The following is a 21,605-nucleotide window of genomic DNA, read 5'->3' on the forward strand; positions in this document are numbered from 1 at the left end:
CCTTTTTATTTTCGAATTTGTACGTAAACTTTTGTACAAAAACTACCTTTTTAATTTTTAAAAAATATATACAAACTTGTTTGAATTGGATTCCAATAAGAATTTCTTTCATCCGGCCCTCCATACGTTTAAAATTCTGAACTGGCCTATATCTCAAAAAGGTTGGAGACCCCTGATCTAAATCAATAATGTCTTCACCTAAATTGAAGTTTTTTCATATATATATATATAGATATTTTTTTTTTGTAAGAATAGTAAGCAAAAAATTCATAAGACCTGCACATAAATGCCAACATGGATGGATGATGGTTACATAAATTATGTACATAAGATGTAAATAAAAGATAAAATAAAACAAGATTTGTTGGTATTGTAGCTTATAGCTGAAAACTCACGCAATTTAGACCAAATCATGCATGATAAATTGACAAGAGATATTACACTTTCGCATTTACATCATACATTTGCTTTTCTTGTGCGATGGAGTGTAGACTTTGCCTTCGTTTCTCTCCATGTGAGACTTCTGTCTCCATCCATAACAATCCTCATCCACTGGTTCAACGCATTTGGACCTGCTGTCAGCTGCAGGTCAGTTTCGGTTTCTTTTGACTTGTACCATTTGATTAGTAAGTCTCATTTCCGCTTCATCATTTGCAGGTTGAGAGAGATGATGGATTGCCAGATACGATATGTCCAACGTGTGACAATAATCTAGAATTGCTTAACAGTTTTCGAAACGTTTGTATCCAAAGTGGCGATACATCTAAACTGAGGCTAAATAAGTTTTTGCAAATCAAACCGGAGGAGATTTTGCTTGAAGATTTAGTGTGGAAGGCAGAATCCAGTGTCGATGCGCCAGTAAACGTTTGTAATGCTCTCGTCGCTGACGAGTCAAATAATAATAGAGAATTAGAATGGAGCGATTCTAAGCAAAACGTCCATTTAATTGAAAATACAAATTCACTGGTAAAGTGATTTCTTATATCAGTGTAAAATTATCACACATGAAATGATAACATGCGTTTTATTTTACAGATGCGTGGAGAAAACGTTGCTTCGGGTGGTTCTAAATCGGAAATAGTTATCGATATTGAGCCTTTACCATTACCAACAACTTCAGATAAAATATGTTCCACACATTCTAATATTAACAAATGTAGTATTTGTTCAAAATCATTTGCTAGAAAAGCTCACCTTGCGGAACATGAAAGATCTCACACTGGAGAAAAGCCGTACAAGTGTGATATTTGCTTAAAATCATTCGCTCGAAAATCTAACCTTGTGATGCACGCTGAAAGATCTCATGCTGGGTTGAAGCCACACAAGTGTGACATTTGCTCAAAACTATTTGCGACAAAATCTGAACTCGTAAAACATGATAGATCTCATACCGGGGAAAAACCGTACAAATGTGACATCTGTTTGAAATCGTTCACTCAAAAATCTAGCCTTTTGGTTCATGAACGATCTCATACTGGCGAAAAACCGTACAAATGTAACATTTGTTCAAAATCTTTCGTTGCAAAATCTGACGTTGACAGACACAAAATAACCCATACTGGGGAAAAGCCGTTCAAATGTGACATTTGTCCAAAATCATTCACGCAAAAAAGTAGTCTAATCGTTCACGTGAAATCGCACACTGGAGATAAACCACACAAGTGCGATGTTTGTTTAAAAACATTCGCTACAAAATATGAACTTGTGAGACACGGAAGATATCACACTGGGGAAAAGCCGTATAAATGTAATTTTTGTTCGAAATCGTTTGCTACTACATTTCAGCTTACGATACACGAAAGATTTCATACTGGGGAAAAGCCATATAAGTGTGATATTTGTTCCAAATCATTTCCTTCAAATAGTGGTTACGATGCGCACATGAAATCGAAACATTGCGGAATAAATTGTCTAATTAGGAAAAAGTCGTGTGATATCTGCTCAAAATTGTTCACAAATACGTCTAACCTTTCAAGGCATATGAGCTCTCATACTGGGGTAAAACCACACAAATGTAACATTTGCTTGAAATCATTCGTTATGAAAGCTGACTATGTGCGACATGAAAGGTCTCACACCGGGGAAAAGCCTTACAAATGTGATATTTGCTTAAAATCGTTCTCTCAAAAGTCTACTCTCACCGCGCATAAAATATCCCATACTGGGGAAAAACCATACAAATGTGAAACTTGTTTGAAATCATTCGCTACAAAATCTTACCTTGTGAAACATGAAGGATTTCATAGCGGGCTGTACAAATGCAACATTTGTTCAAAATTATTTTCTACAGAATTAACCCTCATGAAGCACAGAAGGACCCATACTGGGGAAAAGCTGCACAAATGCGAAATTTGTTTAATATCTTTTGCTGAAAAATCTAACCTTGCTTTACATTTGAAATCCCACATCGGGTTAAAACCACACCAATGTGACATTTGTTTAAAATCCTTTGTTGAAAAATATATGCTTGTGAAACATTCGAAATGTCACATTGAAACAACCATAAAAACATCTTAAATAAAAAAACTTTCACATCTTTCTAATATTTAATTTCCGCCATCTCACTTCAATACCATCTTTGGTATAAAAATGATCGAAAAATAAATGCATTGAATTTTCCTAATATCAACGTATAAAAGTATTGTTTATTTACCTTTTTAATGCTGACAAACGCCAAGTGGCGTTTTGCCAACAAGTCCTTGGGCCTGAAAAACGCCGATAGGCGTTGTATTTTGAGCATGTACAAAGTAAACAAGAATACTACCCGCTAAGCCTTCACAGGTAGCATTGAATAAAAAATGCCTTGAACATGGGTCGTGTAATCCGTGTCATTCATTTATCAATGTTTATAAAGACTGGTTTACACCGGAATTTCTGAATTTATAACCATAGCAGAATTACCCGATGGAAATCCCTAACTGCCGAGTATTTTAGATTGTGGCTTGGCATTTAGATTGTGAGCATTACATTTTAACAACAATGAAGATGGAAATAGTTTTGGAAAAATACATTCATTAATAGACTTCTTTTGTTTATTTTATATTGATATATTAGTCTAAACACACCTTTACAAAACTCGATATCATCGGCGGTAGTTATCTGGGGTTTGTTTGGATTAGTTTCAATTTTTATACCTGCTTTCTATTGAATTTTTAAATAATTCTAGTTGGCAATGTTGGCGAAATTTTCAGTGTGGCGGGCTTTCAACAGAAAAGACGTCAGCGCACAAAGGCTTAAGTACTATTTTATTTTAAATTTTTTTTTTACATTTATAAATCTATTATAATGTCAGTTTTGAACGGAACTAAACTAACCACTGACTTTGCAGCCAACAATCTGAACAAATACATAAAATCTGGTTCTTGGCAAAAGAAGTGCCCGAATGGTACCCAAAATAATGCAAAAACCTTCAGTGGCGACAGTAGGGGTGGAGTCCCCTATAAATAATTTTTCATTGATTATTCATATTTGTTAATTGTTATGACTTACGAGAGAGAAGCGCCAAAACAGAAGCTAAGTTAACGCGTTGTTTCTGGATTGCATCTCCATCTGACTGAATCAGTAAACTTTCTTACCTTTAGGCACATATACTGATTTCTCAGGAATTCGAACGAAAGTCAGTTATGGCTCATGTTTGCTACGTTGGGGGCAACACCAAATTATTCAAATTGAAAAACGCTAATTCGACATATTCGTTGTATGACGATCCTCGAGCGGTTACACACCTCATTGAAATTTCTGTATATATACAGTTTTCTGTATTTATACAGCTACCGCGAAATCCGTCTTGTGCAGCTATATACAGCATCAAACATGAGCCATAATTGACTTTCGTTCGAATTCCTGAGAAATCAGTATATGTACCTAAAGGTAAGAAAGTTTACTGATTCAGTCAGATGGATATGCAATCCAGAAACAACGCGTTAACTTAGCTTCTGTTTTGGCGCTTCTCTCTCGTAAGTCATAACAATTAATAAATATTAATAATGAATGAAAAATTATTTTTAGGTGACTCCACCCCTACTGTCGCCACTGAAGGCTTTTGCATTATTTTGGGTACCATTCGGGCACTTCTTTTGCCATTTCAATGTCAGCATACAGCGTCCGATGTATCTTTTAGTGCATACAACATTTCAGCATTCAATGCTTCGTGTCATTACTGACGAAACACATTGATTGAAAAATTCTTTTACGAGTGACGTTTATGTATGTACATATGTACATATATGATGAATTACAGAATGCACCTGCATGATTTTTTGTATCGTCATTACATAAATACATTATCTTATACATAAACATGTCGAATTATACGGCTTAGATATGCTTCCGCGATAAGTACGAGAGAATCAAACGTGCGTAAAAATAAAAACAAAAGTGTGAACTGATATTTTTATTTATCTTATTTACAATTAACATTTCTCCATATGCACCAGATATATTACTGTTATATCATATATCATATCATTATAAGCGATAAATTTACAAATGGATCGTTCTAAAATAACATCCAGTAAAAATCAATATTGTTTTTTTTTATGCATATGTATATTAGAAAAAAAAAGATTATAAAGGAACTAACTGTAAAACTAAAGGAAATAATACTTATTTTGATTATTTTTATAATTTTAAAATTCATACACTTAACAACTTATATTAATCAAATATAATATAATAAACTAAGGCGTGGAAAATAGCAAGAAAATAATTCTCTTGTCGTTTCAACAGATTGCGTTATCGCAAAAATAATATGATTCACACGTTTATAATTAGTTCAAAATAAAAATTATATATAAATATATATTTTAAATGTAGATATTACGTATTTTCATACATTTATTTTAAAATGAACAAATCCTGTACAAAGAAATAAGCAAAACAAATGAATCGCATTCAAAAATATCAACTAACAAAAGAAAAAATGTGTTACAAAATAAAAATCGAAAACATTTGGAATGACTATTTTGAAAATATGCATTTGTTTCGTAAAAATAGCACAAAAGCGAGACAATATTTCACATATCTATAATAATAACATAATAAAACATTCAATTGTCATATCAAAATGTTAATTCTCACAATTTAAGCGAGAAAAAATATACAATGATATGAATACTAAACAAATTTATATATATATTCAATCCCAAAACTATTTATTACATATAATAATAATATTTATAATGGCAAAATCAAGTGAAATCACACCATGCAATATATTGTGCTGCACAATCTTCACCGTTGGTGATTTTTTTGTTGTTGTTTTAAATCGTATCGTAGTGTTCAAATATTACATGATATAAAGATTTTTATTTTGTAATAATATGAATAATAGTTTAGTGCACTAAATAAATAACGTATATAATAGTATATCTGAAAAAAGCAGTCTTACGTGTAAAAGTTTCGTTTAGTTCATATATATATATATGTATGTAATATATATGCGTTACATCAGATAAATATAGCATCATACACTTTCATGAAACACTGAATTTGACTATACATATGTATATAATAAAATGGATTTACATTTAGACCATATCGGGAAAGAAAATTTTTATATATATAAATCAATCAAAATCTAACTTACATCTTTAATTGTACAAAAACTTTAATATTCCCCCCTCGTTGCTAATCTTTTTTATTTTTATTTATTTATTTTTTGTTTATTATCTACATATATTAACTAAATGATTTTTACATTTCAATTGGCATTTTATATATATATATGTATATACAACAAACGCGTGCGGGGGACCGTTGAATTATTACACGCAATAAAAAACTATGCAAAACAACGGCCGATTGAAAAAATCAGTAACAATTTGTTATTATCATTATAAAGTGGAAAATTTTTCATCTGAATCAAACAATATATTATACGATGATAAACGACCCCCGAGCATATTAATTAAAATATGAAATATACATTTAATATTCAAGAAGTAAATTTATCATACTGACATCAGATATGTACGATAAAATAATAAAATTTTCACTAAAACTTAAATAATATAATGACTGGATTTTCGTTCACATTTTTAATACTAAAAAAAAATACAAATATGATTTTTTTTTATACTGAAAAAAAAAATGAATGGCATTGCTTTGTGTGTGTGTTTAAATATTGCCGAAATTGATATGAAATTTCGAACTTTCCTTTGATGATTTGAATGAATCATTAAGCTACGTTTTCACAGGCAACCTATTGGCACTCTATGCAAGCAACTAGCCAATAATAATAAAACGAATTGACGCTTTAGCAAGCTCCACCGGCATTTCAAACAGCAACGCTCGACAATATACCCACATTAGAGCACCAATTAATGATTAGGTATTCGCAAAGGGATAATATTATTGGCACGGCTGTAAAATAAATCACACGACAAATGTCAAATTAACATCTCTAAAATAGCTCGCACGACAGAATCAGCGTTCGCTCAGCAAATCAAACGTCAAATGGGTCGTCAGTAACAAAAATAAAATTTGACGTGTCAGTGAAATCATAACCAGTTACATTTTCACTGGGTAATCGTAATACCTTAGCAGCCAACACTTATTTATTTAAGGGTTAGGTTAAGTTAGGGTTCGCCTTATTCACTCAAGATTAGGTCGGTATTTATTTTTGTTACTGGCAACCCATGTGACGTTTGAAAACCGAATCTGTTTTAGAGAGGGAAATTCTTTCTATTTGCCGGGCCGATAAATGGTACCCATTCGCAAAATGCTAACACACTGGCCGTACAAACGTAACTACATATGTAGATTAAAAAGTATTAAATACATAATTATTTCAATATATATATAATATAATATTTTAAAAAAATTGCCACAAAGTAGAAAAGTAAAGTAATACAATATAATTTATATTAATGCTCTGATTGCTGTTTTGCGCTATGGGAAAAACGTCATTATAAAATCACATTAAATTTGAAATAAAGAAAATAAAAACAAAATAGTATATATATGTAAATAAATTATCTTAATAAAATCTTACGAAACAAAAAAAAAATAAAAATAAAAATCCATCACATACGTATCAAGTAAATTTGATATACAAACATGACAATTGTCAAAAATATGAAATTCAAAAAACCAAACGGCAATTACTACATACATACACGTCAGAATTGTTAAATCTTGTAAATTTGTTTGTTTTCCATTTCTTCTTGTTTGTATCAGTCTGGGACAGTGTGTGAGACAGATTACAAAAGTGGCGTTGATACGATCCAATTTTACCCACATAGATTGTTATAGTTCCGAGGGAGAGACGCAGCGGGTTGGTGCGGGCGGATGAGAGACGGAGACGTCACTACCACCAGTAGCTGCTGCCGACCGGCCGCTATTTGGCGAACGCGGCGAACACCGCCCACATTATTTCTAACGCGTTCTGCTTGAGACTCTCCTGCTCAAAGTCCAGGTCCAAGAGTTTGCGCACCCGCCACGTGGCCAGCTCGTACTCCTCGTCGGGCAGCGGCGCGAAGGCGTTCTCCAGCACGTCCGAGGCGTGCGCGAGCACCAGCAAAGCTGCCGTGCGACGGTCCATCCTCTGCGGGTCGTTTATCCACTCCGAAAGGACCGCCTCTTGGATCTGAAACACGCACAAACAGACGTTTCAATCGACGAAACCGAACGTATCGCGACGATGATGAAATCGATTCTGACCTTTCTGACGAGTCGACATTTTATCACGTTGTCCGTCAGAGGATGTGTGGTCATGTCGAAGAGCAAAAAATTTTGTTTCTCGGTCGTAAGTACTCCTTTCTCTACGAGATTTTTGGCAAGTCGTTCTCGGACGTTTTTCAACTGATACCTTAATTTTAGGGGATTCCAAGTTTCACCTGAAATCAAAGATAACTCATGAAATGTTTGCAATTCCACTATAAACTAGACATAATGGATATATGTATCTATCATATGTAGATAAGCTCACTTCATAAGCGATGTAACTTTCAACCAAATAAAAACTGTGAAAACTTCATCAGTGATTAATACTGGGTACAAATCAAGATCGAATTTTCTCACGATTACAATACAATACATCTCTTGATGTTTTGTATAAAGGTGGTATTAAAATTATTATATATATATATATATATATATATATATATATATATATATATATATATATATATATATATATATATATATATATATATATATATACACCGGCAGTCACATAAAACGGAACGCTTGTGAATTTTACGACTTCGAGGCCATTAAAGGATTATCCCTTTATGTGTAGGGTTTTTAACGACCAAATATTCTAAATATGATTGTTTTCTAAGATTTGAGTTCAGTTTAGTGTGGGTTTTCAAGGAGAAAGCATCAAATTCGAATTTTAGCACGTCAACATGAAAAAACGAGCTCAGTTATCATTGCAGAAGAGTGTAAAAATCGCGACATTGGCGAGTTCAGGATTTTCCTTTCGGTCAATTTCCAAGAAAATGGGATGTTCTATATCGACTGTTTCGAGATTACTGGAAAAAAAAAAGAGAATCTGGAAGTTTTGATCGTAAGAAGGGGACCGGACTGAAAAGATGCACATCGGAGAGGCAAGACCGTGTAATAACCAGATTATCTTTACAGCAGCGATTCAAAACTGCTGTAGAATTAAGAACAGATGCATCTTCACAATTTTCCATGGAAATCAGCGACTCAACAGTAAGAAGGCGACTCAGAGAAGCTGGACTGTACGGTCGGAAAGCTGCAAAAAACCCATTACTAACCAAGAGAATGAAAAACAATCGATTGGAATGGGCGAAAGCACATGAAAATTGGAGTCCATCAGATTGCCAACGAGTGATACTTTCCGACGAATCAAAGTTTAACCTCTATAGTCCTGATGGTTTTCCGTATGTCCGAAGGAAAGTTGGCGAAAGGTATAATGAAAATTGTACCCTTAAAACTGTTAAGGATCTTCCAAGTCAAATGGTCTGGGGATGCTTTTCGTACCATAACATTGGACAATTGGAGTTTCTACAAGGTGCCATCGATGGAAAAAAATATAAAAAAATTTTAGAAGAAAGCTTTGTCCCATCGATGGAAAACCACCTTTCATATTCCGATGATATAATTTTTCAAGATGACTCTGCCCCTTGTCATCGAGCTAAATTGGTGAGTATTCATTTTATTTGATAGCATTGAATATAAATTATAAAATTTCAATCAAAAAACTGAATTTTTTTTTTTACTTTTTTTAAGTTCGGGACTATTTACAAGAAATGGGTGTAAAGACACTACCATGACCTGGCAATAGTCCCGATTTAAATCCAATCGAAAATTTATGGATGTGTATCAAGTACAGGATAAGGAAGAACAATGTTTCTACTCTTAAATCGTTGAAAGAAATAATAGAAAAGATATGGTACGAAGACCTCCCAATCGAAAATTTAAAAACTTTAGTAGATTCTATGCCAAACCGAATAAAATAAGTTATAAAATCGAAAGGAGCCGCTACAAAATATTAATTTCTTTTTTATAAGTTGTAAATAATAATATGTGACTGTAATAAAATTAATAATGTATATGTATAGTGCTATTTTCATTTCAAATTTCATTTAACCGTGAAGTCAACGCACGGTCGTAAAATCTGCCCTCCATTAAATTTCTCCCCAACTCATCTTTATCACCTTTTATTTTCACGTTTGGTGTTACACGAATGCACTATGATACAACCTATCATTTAAATGACTTTCAGTTTTGGTTTTATATAAGATTACCGAAATTTCACGCAAAAACATGTTTCGCTTAAGCGTTCCGTTTTATGTGACTGCTGCTGTATATATATATATATATATATATATATATATATATATATATATATATATATATATATATATATATATATATATATATATATATATATATATATATATATATATATATGTAATATAACGAGCAGCATAGGTTAGCGTGTAATGCTTTCAATTGAGTGGCCACGAGTTCAATCTCAAGCTAGGTGCTGCTGGCCAAGATCCAACAATGTTTGTCAAATTTATGCATAGATGTCTCTACGATGCTCTGTAAATTGTTTATAGAGCATCGATGTTTATAATTGGCCACGAACATTTCTTTCTTCAAGAGCTGGCAGTCACAGAGACTCTCTACAACATGTAGAAAAAGGGTTCTTTCCTATTTTGGCCATATGGCCAGGAAGAATGTTGAGTCCAGAGAGGGTGAGGTGGTTGAGTCCAGTAGGGAAAGCGAGCGAGAGGACAGTCTCCCAAGATATGGTGTAACCAAATAAAAGAACTGGCGGGAACGTCCGGGAAGAGCGTAGGCGTATCGTTCATTAAATTCAAAGTGACAACAATGACCACGGCGCTCAGCATCGAGCAAACGAGATAGAAGAAGATAATTTACCAGGAAGGCGCACTGGGGTTTACCTGGTATATATAATATTGTAAAAGTGGAACATGGGAGAGAGCATCGACTGTCTAAGTGCATTAAAGTGGGTGAACAATAGATACCCCGGATTAGGCTAACAGTACTCGGTAAGTCCCGAACAAAGGATACATTGGAGTTCTCACAGACCTGGACGAGTGCGTGCGTAAACAATAGACTCGCCAGGGTAGACTTTTAAGTGCCTAGACAATAGACGCATTAATGGATCAGGGAAGCATTGCTGGGCAACTTGTCCTTTATAAGGAGATATACACGGTAGATCAGATTATTCTGGAGTGAGCGGTGGATCCGTGTGGAACTCTTGAATCGTTGTATAAATGCTGTGAAGCGACTTGGTCTTTTCATTTGGATCCTGAACCCACCACTGTGCAACAACAACAATTTGTGGCATGTGGTATGTTTTTTTGTATGAACAGGTATGAATATTTCAATAGATAAATATTACAATTATCAAAAGTTCAGATTATCAGAATGAGTCAAAAGCTGTATAAAATCTAAATTAAGAGCACCGTGAGGTAGTATTATTCCAAGTTTGGTGATTCAAAATCGAAAAGTCATCACAACAGCCTAAAATCAACTAAAAAATAATCTTAGCAATATTCACAAGCCTATCTTACTTACATAAAACGAAACTTACCACTCAAATATTCTATCCAACTTTGAACAGTCTCGGGTGGATCCGTTTCTTTCATGTGCTTGAGCGCTTCATCGAGAAGAACGTCTCCAGTCGGAGTGTCTAAAGAACGAATAAGCATAAGAAAATCGAATAAACTAACATTAGCCCAATGTAAATTGAAACGTTCCAATTACCCGATTTAACGATTAATTTCCTGGATAAGAGTCCCTTTCTTCTCATTCCAGCTCGTTCTAGTTCTATTCGCCCCCTCAGTCCCAATTCAATAAGTATGCATCCCCTCAAACCGCTCGATATGCAGTCATTCCAAAATGACGTATACCCCTGCAAAAACAATGAAAACATTATCAATATGTGAGGACGAATATACATACATACGTACTTAAAACGTATGTTTAAAAGGCAATAATTTTTTAATAATCATGTGGGTTTATCAGTGAATTTGCGCCGACTGCGATAAATTGGTTCAAACGAGTTCTAAATACTTGACTGTGTTACGAGAAGCAGATAACTAATATATGTACATATTTGTCATGCGCTACGAAATGTTAATCAACATATTCTTACAAATCTCATAATGCTTCGTTTCCACACTACATACATCCTGCATTATAATTACTGACTTAAGTCTACTGACAAAATTTTTATATCTATTGAAGAATAAGCTCAAAAATCTTCTTTCCCGTTTGCTCAATACTGAGCATTGTGGTTATTTCTATCATCTCGGATTCGGTGGACGATCCGCCTCCACTCTTCCCGGTTCTGTGCCAAGTTGAAAGCGGCGTTTAGGGATGATTCTGTCAGTTAGATCTGACCATTTTATGGGAGCCTGTCTTCTCCCTCGCTTTCCTTCTAGTGATCCGGTGACTAACAACTTCTCTAGACTCTCCACATCCTTCCTGGCAATATGGCCAAAGTAAGAAGGAGTTCTTTTCCTACACGTTGTGGAGTCTCTCTTCGAAACTGCCAGCCTTTTCAGGATCGAGATGAATCTGCAGTCCCTTTCTCTATATTTTAGTGTCCATGTTTCGACTGCATACAATGCAGTGGGATTCCAGTTTTTCTCATTATATAGAACAAAACAGTTTTTTCATATCTTTGTCAGACTGATTATCACCTTTTTCGCCATTCCTATTCTCCTGCGGATTTCTAATTGGCATGCCCCTTCTCTCGAGGTCAAGGCACTTAAGTAAATACAATCTTTAACTTCCTAATAGGATTTTCTTTACGGTCGCTTTCCTCGAGTCTGAGGGTAGCTTTCCCGTCTTCTAACTTCCATAATCCGGCTCGTAATGGTTCTCGACACCCAGCAGCTCGCAGTGAATCGAAATACAGTTTTTCCGTGGCAACCTGACCTGGTCACTCCATCTTGTTAGGAATCATCCTCTTCCTCTGCTTCCCTCAATGCTTTCAAGAAAGTTTCAGGCTGTCTTAGTCTCACTTCACGGTGTGCCCAAAGAACTGGAAGATACGCCTAAGACAAAAGGATGAGAGATATTGCCAACCCTCAAATCTTGCAGGATGGAGGCATTGCTTCTCCATAAAGTCTTTTGAAGCATTGGAAATTATGATAGACTTGAATTTGTCAACAAAGAGGTTTACGGCGAAAACACACTGAGTGGTATGGGACGTTACGTCCCTGGCTGGTAAACAGTGGGTGTTCCATGATCGTAAACAGTGGGTATTTCCCAAACCGAAGTTTCGGGTGTAGTTGCACGTGCAGAATGCATATGTTTGGGAGGTCACACGTGTATGCATATCCAACCGACCAGTTTCTCCTATATTTCTTGAAATATGGGATCACTGTCAAGCATGGATAAATACAAGGATAAAATATCACCGAAAACACTCCATGGGATGATTTTTGGGATTGCGTACCATGTATATGGGCTAGGGGTGCTGTTTTTTAACTCTCTGTTTCTACTCTACGAGGTACATAGTTTAACCATTTCATCCTCATTGCTGGTTATTAATGTTGTGTTGTCAGCGAGTCTTATATTAGAAATCTTGCTGCCACCTTTCCATCCAATCAGTATGTATTCGCCATATATATATATAAAAAAGATGATACTTCAAATGTACATATATATGAATCAGTATGTATTCGCCATATATATATATAAAAAAGATGATACTTCAAATGTACATATATATGAACATAATAAAAATAATATAAAACCTTCCCGAATTTAAATCCTATTGAGCGATATGGAAACCTTACAACAAGGAACTCTGAGATCAGGGTTGCCAGACGTCTCTATTTGAGCGGGACTGTCCCGAGTTCAACAGACAAATCCCGAGTCCCGCATTGCCTCTGAAAATCCCCACTTCACAAAATTTGTATATGTATAAAAATGTACGTAATTAGAAATGGTTTGAATTCAAAATTAACAAATTTCCATTCATTTAAGTCTTGTCCTTAAACCAAAAATGAAAATTTTCTTCAATTGAAGAATTGATAATATTATTTGAAATGTTGACCTTCTATACGAAGATGTCTGTTTATTAAACAAATTTTTACTGAAGCAAACGAGAAAAAAAAAAACGATGTATGAGAAATGGATCATTCCGCTTGCAATAATTTTTATAAAATTGTGGCCCACATCCTCTCAATTCTACATTCCATTGCAATTTGCGAAAGAATATCTTGTCTAATAAGTGCAACCCAGAGAAAGGAGAGAAACAGATTATTGTTAGAAACCGTAGAAGCTGAATTAATGCAATTGTAATGACTAAAGAAATTTTTTATCGAGCAAAGCTGGCGAACATAATTTGAAATAAATTAAAATCTAGAAAAACTTTTAATAAAATAATGATTTTTTTACATATAAAACAAAATGTAATTCCTGTTAATTGTATCAAATATATTTTATTAATTGTGGATTATTAAGTGACTATTTTTTATAGGGTACGATTTAACTGTACATTGAGAAAAATACTATGTACCTTAAAAAAAATCTCGAATTGTTGTGCATTATAAAGATGAAAGATCATTCGAAAAAATAGATTTTAGCATTAGAATAGATACAAAAAAGTGGCAACGTTGCAGTCTGCAGCTATTGACAAGTCAACTGTCAAAAGTGTTTACTTTTGTTTCTCACTAGTGAAATTATAATTTCACTAATGAAATTATAATTTCACTAATGAAATTATAATTTCACTAATGAAATTATAATTTCACCAATGAAATTATAATTTCACTAATGAAATTATAATTTCACTAATGAAATTATAATTTCACTAATGAAATTATAATTTCACTAGTGAAATGTAATCTTAAATATGTAAATAAAACCTAACCAAACGTTGGTTCGTATTTTGGCATTCGCGACATTGCCCATACAGTTCATCTATCATTTTAATGCACATTTCATCCACTTTTTAAGTAGCAAATATTTTTTTCAATGATCAAAGCAAACTTTCTAATGCAATCTGTATCCGTCATTTAGAAATGCACACAATTTTTTTGGTAATGTACAGAAACTTTTTTTAATGTACAAATTTTTTTTTAAATGCACATCTATTCTATAAAATGGACGTTTAAATTGTTCCCTTTTTTTATATGTTCTCTTCTACATGCATACATACATATGTATATGTATATTTAAATACATATTCATTATAATTTAATTAAAAACCTTTTTTTCTTAAGAGGGCTGGACACCAGCGCCTTGTCCATACAAACGTATTACACTTCTCCCTTCCTCATTTAAGGCACTAGAACTTAATAGTAAATAATACTAATATTTAAAAAAAATTAAATATATTTTAAAATTTTTTTGCAAAATTAAAAATATTTTGAATTTTGTTGAATACATCTGACTTGTATTCAACAAAAAACAAACACCTCAAAATTCTTTCCACGCGAATATGATCCGTAGTGTGTTCTCAATAGTATGCAGAACAATAAGAAATTGACTTGCACACATGGGAGTGAAGTCATTCGAGTCACAATAGGGTTGTATTAAATTTATTTAACGAAGACTGTGAAAACGAAATATTTCGTATGCATTGTGCATCAAGAAGTGCTAGTTAGTAAATCTGTTATTAAATGCATGGAAGATGTGGAGTTAACTGTGGCAAAAGTATTAAATGCAATTAATACCAGTAGTAAATTGTCGAACATGTTTAGTTCTATATGAGAAATCAACGGTGAAAAACACAATATATTGCTCAATTACAATCATATTAGATGGTTAAGTTTTGACAACAGTGTTCAACGTCTTTGTGAATTAAATGATTATGTTATATCTGCTTTGGCCGTAAATCATAAAGATTTAAGTGATAAGCTTCAAAGTAATTATATAAAAGTGTCGATTTTATTCCTAAAGGATTTTTTGCCGCACATTAGTTCGATTAATAAACAACTACAAAAAAGTAACTTAACAATAATAGAAACCATGCTCATCATTGACAAACTAAAAAATATAGCGAAAAGCCTTGTGACAGAAGTTGAAAATGACAATTTTTCAATTTTATCTTGTTAGTGATTTCATAGATAAGATGACAGAAACAACTTCAAAATTAAAATTAAAACTTAAAATAATAGAGTGTCTTAAATCTCTGAATCTGGAACGTGATAAAAGGTTCGAAGAATTGAATTTTTTTAAAACTGTTTCTTTTGTATCTTCCCCTTTTATTATGATGAAAAATAAAAATTTCCTAGTACTACAAAATAGATTAAAATCATTTTCAGTATTGAGGTTAATCAACTGGGCTAACGTAAAATATGCATTATTAGAAATTAGTCACGATCAAGTACTTAATAACCATTTTAATAATATTTCGGTTCAAAAATTTTGGTCGGAAATACACGTTGACAATGATACCAATATAAAGATTTGGCAACAATTGTTTTATTAATATTGTCTATTTTTCCCACTACCGTATATTGCGAAAGATCATTCAGTGTTATGCACTTTATGCATTACACTGATAGACGCAAACTTAGAAGCAGCAATGCGGCTTGTACTGGAAGAAAGTAGTATTGAGCAATTTCCATTATTATTAAATAAATAGATACCAAAATGTTAAAATTTCTTTTATTTTATGAATAAATTGATCCATTTTTTTTTGTAACTTTAATTTATTTGATTAAATTTGGTGCGGCCACCAGACATTTCCATGGGACTACTATTATCACCTGTGCGGCCACGGTAAAATTTCGCCTGACAACCATTGGGTTTTATCTATCTTTTGATTAGTTATTTTTTATAGGAACTAGGAGCCGCCAAACATCAATAAAATCGCCTCTTTTTTACACCCACGAAGAGTCCAGCGTGCTTATTTAACGGCCGATTTAAAAAAAATATGCGCATAGTTGCACAGAAAATATCTTTCTCATACTGATGATGAAATTTTTTTAAAAATTGGTCCAGTTTCGGAGGAGAAAATAGGAGAATACGAAACCTCGATTTTGTCAATTTAAAATACGTTTTATCTGGTCGAAGCGCAACTGACACATTCACTCTATATATATATATAAATATAAAGGAACGGCAACAAAATTAAGGTTTCGGGTGTACAGCCCTCTTAATTTCTTCATTATTTTTTTTTTGATCGTTCGAAATAGTGAATGTCCCGTTCTGTGACTTTAGTATAAAAAAGTTTGTTATGCAAATCTAGACATGTATTTACTATCAAATTTGTTATATTATCTCACATACATACATACTTATATATAGAGGTTGTGATCGAGAAATCTCGTCTCGAGATTTCTCGAGAAATTTTGATTCTCGTTTCTCGAGAATAATTTATTGTAAAATTTCGAGATTCTCATTTCTCGAGAATATTTTATTATGAAAATTCGAGATTCTCGTATCTCGAGAAATCGTTTATTAGAATCTCGAAAATATCGAGAATGTTCTTAATTTATCACTACATGTTTTTGTTCAATAAACTGACTGATTTGTATACTTGTTAACTCGTAAATAATTTTGTGAAGTATTGTAATATGTATAGATGGTCAGTATTTTTATTATTTGTCCGGTAAGTTATTATTCGGTCATCATATAAGTACATATACACATGTTACAACGAAATCACACTTAGATATTAATCAATTTATAGTCAGTATTTTAATATGCATAGATGATCAATATTTTTGCAAAGCCGGGTAGTAACACTGGGAATTTTATAAAATTATTTTTTACATATTGTTATTTTTACTATTTTAAATTACTTTTGTATATTTTTATTTTCTTTTCATGCCTTCTTTTAAAATATTTTTTTTATATAATTTTACTTTTTTTTCTATTCAATGTTCTATATTGTATCTCTCTATATCTTTCTTTCGTCATGTCTTTAATAAAGTTGTAAACCCCTGATATAATATACATATGTAGTGTTTGTGTCCTTTTGATTTTTGTATGTTGTCAAGTTTATATCAATTCACTATATTAAAAAAAAAATTATACTTTCTCGAGAATTCTCGAGAATCTCGAGAAACAAAAAAAGAAAATCTCGAATTCTCGAGATTCAAATATTTCGAGAAAATAAGATTCTCAAATCTCGAGATTCAAATATTCCGAGAAAAGGAGATTCTCGAATCTCGAGAATCAAAAAAAGTCGAGAAATCACAACCTCTACTTATATAGTCTTTGGAATGGATGGGATGGAGGCATATAAAATGTTTTGTACACATATCTAAAACATGAAGGTGATGGGTAGGAAATGTTCAGTTTGAAAAACATGACGATTTGAGTCGATTGTAAACAAAGTCTCCGTAGAACATGAGAAATGGCAGGATTTTGACGTATGACATTCGGTGGTAGGGTGAGTGGGGGCATTGACGCGTGGGCATCTGTCACAATAGACGGGGAGAGGAGAGAGGAGAGGAGAGGAGAACGAGAAGGTGAACCGGAATGAGAACCTCCTTGTCTTTGAGGCCGAGCAGCAGCACTTCCTCCATGAGCGTGAGTCGGGTCTCCTTGGAGTCGGCGTCATCGGGTCGGCGATCGTCCGCCTCGGCCTCCGGAGAGCCAGGAGTCGGCTGCGCGCCTCGCGACACGTTGCGTCTCTGCACCAGACCCGACGGACGCTCCATCTCACCCGCTCCGACTCCTACTCCGACTCCGACGCAACTCTCCTCAACTCCGAAATACGACCTCCACGCAGATCCTCGTCTCCGAACTCGCCACTCGCCACTCGCCACAACACTACCTCTGGGAACCACGCCGACAACTTGACGCTCCTCTCCAACATTTACACACCTGTCAAAATACATTCGACGCTGTTTGTTTTAAAATTTATGTCGTCATTTTTAGTATTTACCGTATATTGTTGACTTTAAAAAAATCCCTGTTTTGAAGTTCTGTTCGTTGCTGCTTATTTTGTGCAACGTTGGATCCGGGATTTTTTCAAGAGGTGTGATATTTCAGAATAATAAATCAATAAATACGAAACTTTATCATTGACATAAAATGCACGCTGACTATAAAATAAAAAAAAATGGCTAGAAAAGTTGGTGTATTATGTAGATTAAGAAATATTTTAAGTAAAAAAAGTAAAATTTTAGTTGTAAGATCGCCAATTTAGTAGTCGGCGGTCATCAGTGTAAGACCGTATCCCGGTCTAACGAAACACGTATTGTGTAGTTTGAAAGAGGATCGTTTATTTGCGTTCAATTGGTACAATGGTTATTGTATGTACGAAGAGGTTTCTTCGGAGAAGTGATCTGTTTGAACTCCAGAGGCTCACTCTGCCGGTGGAGGTTGCTGCGTTGCTTTATAAACGTTTTGGGTTGAAGTGTGTCGTGTGCACATCTTTTGTTCTTGGTACTCGCGCTGCCCTAGTTATGCTGCGAGCGTGGTTTTATGGGTTCATACGCCTGGACGTAGTTCGTGGTTTTTATGGGTTCAGTGAGTTCTTCCTTTGTTTCCAAGATACGTGTATAGAAACACGTGTCGACCTTTTGACGAGGCGAGCGTGTGCCATGCGTTAATGACTTTCCTGGATATGTGTTGCAGTGACCTGATGAGATCATTTCAGTTGTACTATATGCCTACATAGTGTTTAATTCAATTGTCTTGCCACATGTGGTTTATTGTGCCACTGTGCTTAATTTGTTTGGTGGCCAAGATTTAGAAAAAATGCAAAAAATACAGAATAAAGCTATGAGAGCTATTTTGAATGTGAGTAGATTTAAGAGTATTGGAAGTATGTTAGATGAATTAGGATGGATGAGTATTAGAATTAGTCTAAATATTAGTACATTGTCTTTTGTTTATAAGTTAGATCATAAGTTATTACCTAAGTATTTTGATGATTATATAATAGTAAGAAAGAATAAGACGGCTGGGGGTGTTTTTCACAGGGGTGTGCTCATGTATAATGCCCTCCCTGAGTGCGTCAGGTCTGCTAAAAACATGGATGCATTCCTGCGAGGTGCGAAGAGACACCTCTGTGAGGAACAGTACATATAAGTTAATTATAAATTTGAGTTAAGTATAATAATTAAGATGTATTTTTAAATTAGCTTGATAGCTAAAATATATATAAATAAATAAATAAATATCTAGTAATAAAGGGTAATTGGATTATTGGTCACATTACGATCGTCCAAAAGACAATTTTTGCCATGAAAATCGCGAATATGAAATATATGAATGGTGCTGTGGCGGCTCGCTATACGACATGGTCGAGTTTGATCACCTTCCTGCGAGTGGGGACCAACTCGATTATGTTTGGAGCTAGCCACCTCACTCTGCCTTCAGCTGTCATAAATAAAACACGTGCATTAACATGCCAGTCGTCTCATTCGTTCATCCCCCATAGTGCCATTGACATTTGTCACATCTCTCTTCATTATCTGCACCACTTCCTAAGTTACGGAAGTCGCGACCATTTAGAAAGGTTGAGTTAGTTTATTTAATTATTAATTTATTAAGAATTATTTTTTTTCTATGTCATGTTTTACTTAATTATGTAACGTGACGTTCTCCCCGTGGTCCCATAGGGCAACCCTCGCCCTTTTATTTCGAGTGGCAACTCAGAAAAGCGCGCGATATATGCGCGTGCGCAACGAGAGCGAGTCTCTCACCCACCAACCATCGCTGAAAAAGGATCTATCCTGTGCACGTCACCCGGGGAGACGGGGCCCAGAGATCCGCCATCTTGCTGAAGAACCGCTGTGAGGTCGAGTGCAGCATCACTCTCTCCCAAGAGTTCCAGCCAACGTCCTCGTATTGCTCACACCGTTTCCGGAGAAACGTCAGACGTGAGTGGACCGGCCTGGATCATAGAGCCAGCTGTCCCGAACAGGAGGAAGCTGTTATCAACGAGACGATTTGCAGTCAGGAACCTCCTCGACTATTTAAACTGTATCCCAAGGCTAGTTCACGTTTCCCTATAACCCGACCCTGGAAGAGCGACGTATCCGCCCTCTGGATCTCCCACCGCGAGATCAGTCTAAGCGTGCGTAAAACCATCCGTTACAATTATCTTTTCTTTATTTAATTTGTATATTTGTATATCTAATTTGTTTATTTTAGTTGTATTTCATGTACCCTTTCTTAATCTTTTTAGCACACTCGTCGCTTTGGAGCAATCTGTTAGACGAGTGTGCTTGATTAATTGATGTTGTATAATAAATAAATAAATAAATAAATTTGGCACTCGAGTTCTCGTTAGTATAGTGGCGGCTCGCTGTAGGACATGGTCGAGTTCGGTCACCTTTCTGCGAGTTGGGACCAACTCGGCTGTGTTCAGAGTGGCTATCGAACTCCGTCTCTGGCTCTCATAATAAAAGCACGTGCATCAACATGCCAGTCGTCTCATTCGTTCATCCCCATAGTATAAAGGTCTGACCGCACTATACGGCCGTCGACTGCTGCAGCACGACACAACACGGCAAAGTTGATACTAAAGGCAACTCTGTCGCGTGACGCGTAGTGCGCTATATCTCATACAATTTCATACAAACAATATTTGGCCGCACGCTGCCGTTCGTGTCGCAGACGCATAGTGCGGTCAGACCTTAATAGTTAACGTTATTAATTCAGAGCATCGTAACCTCTGGATATTCGCGGCACACATTCGTTTACGACTCGTAGATTTTGTCAGCTACGTACATACATGTGTACTTCATCGGCAGTCGCCAGCTATTCCGTATATGCATAGGTGACAAAACGCTAACTAATATCGGTTTTTTCCCTCACCGCGATCTCACTCGCATGCGTTAGATCGAAGTGCTGTTCGCAGCACAAATACTGTCGGGGCACTCAGGTTAAGATGCTCTGGTTAGTATGATGGACTTTTCGGCTGCCAGATGTTCCGTTATAGAGATTTTAGTGACCTTTTGGCGAGCGCTTTGTGACCAATAATCACCGAACCGTAATTAAGAGACCTATGAATTTAGGATGCAGTGTATTTGGGCGAATGAATGCCGTATTAACATCTAAAATGCTACTGTGATTCGTGCCGATTTTACTAATGCTATTCGTGCCGATTTTACCAAGACAGTGCTGGTTTTTTAGGTATATGTCCTGGTAAGTCGTGAGATTCAAACTAACACACTTTTTTATGTCATAGAATTTGTTTACCTAATAACTCCCGAACTCCCGGAAAC

The 21,605-nt window shown here is 34.9% G+C and overlaps 2 protein-coding genes across 2 annotated transcripts; one reads left to right on the top strand and one right to left on the bottom strand.

The window, feature by feature from the left end:
* The first annotated feature begins 307 nt into the window (after window positions 1-307).
* LOC143915301 (uncharacterized) lies at window positions 308-2,790 on the top strand. Its single transcript, XM_077435871.1, has 3 exons — window positions 308-588; window positions 658-966; window positions 1,036-2,790. The coding sequence occupies exons 1-3, from the start codon at window positions 481-483 to the stop codon at window positions 2,515-2,517; spliced, it is 1,899 nt and encodes a 632-aa protein (XP_077291997.1). The 5' UTR covers window positions 308-480; the 3' UTR covers window positions 2,518-2,790.
* A 4,168-nt stretch (window positions 2,791-6,958) lies between these two features.
* Window positions 6,959-18,259, bottom strand: sau (Golgi phosphoprotein 3 homolog sauron). Its single transcript, XM_077437293.1, has 5 exons — window positions 17,910-18,259; window positions 11,215-11,362; window positions 11,042-11,140; window positions 7,663-7,838; window positions 6,959-7,588 (listed from the first exon to the last, which is right to left on the bottom strand). The coding sequence occupies exons 1-5, from the start codon at window positions 18,081-18,083 to the stop codon at window positions 7,340-7,342; spliced, it is 846 nt and encodes a 281-aa protein (XP_077293419.1). The 5' UTR covers window positions 18,084-18,259; the 3' UTR covers window positions 6,959-7,339.
* Window positions 18,260-21,605: the final 3,346 nt, after the last annotated feature.

The sequence above is a fragment of the Arctopsyche grandis genome, chromosome 8 (genome assembly GCF_051622035.1).
Source record: "Arctopsyche grandis isolate Sample6627 chromosome 8, ASM5162203v2, whole genome shotgun sequence".
NCBI lineage: Eukaryota > Metazoa > Arthropoda > Insecta > Trichoptera > Hydropsychidae > Arctopsyche > Arctopsyche grandis.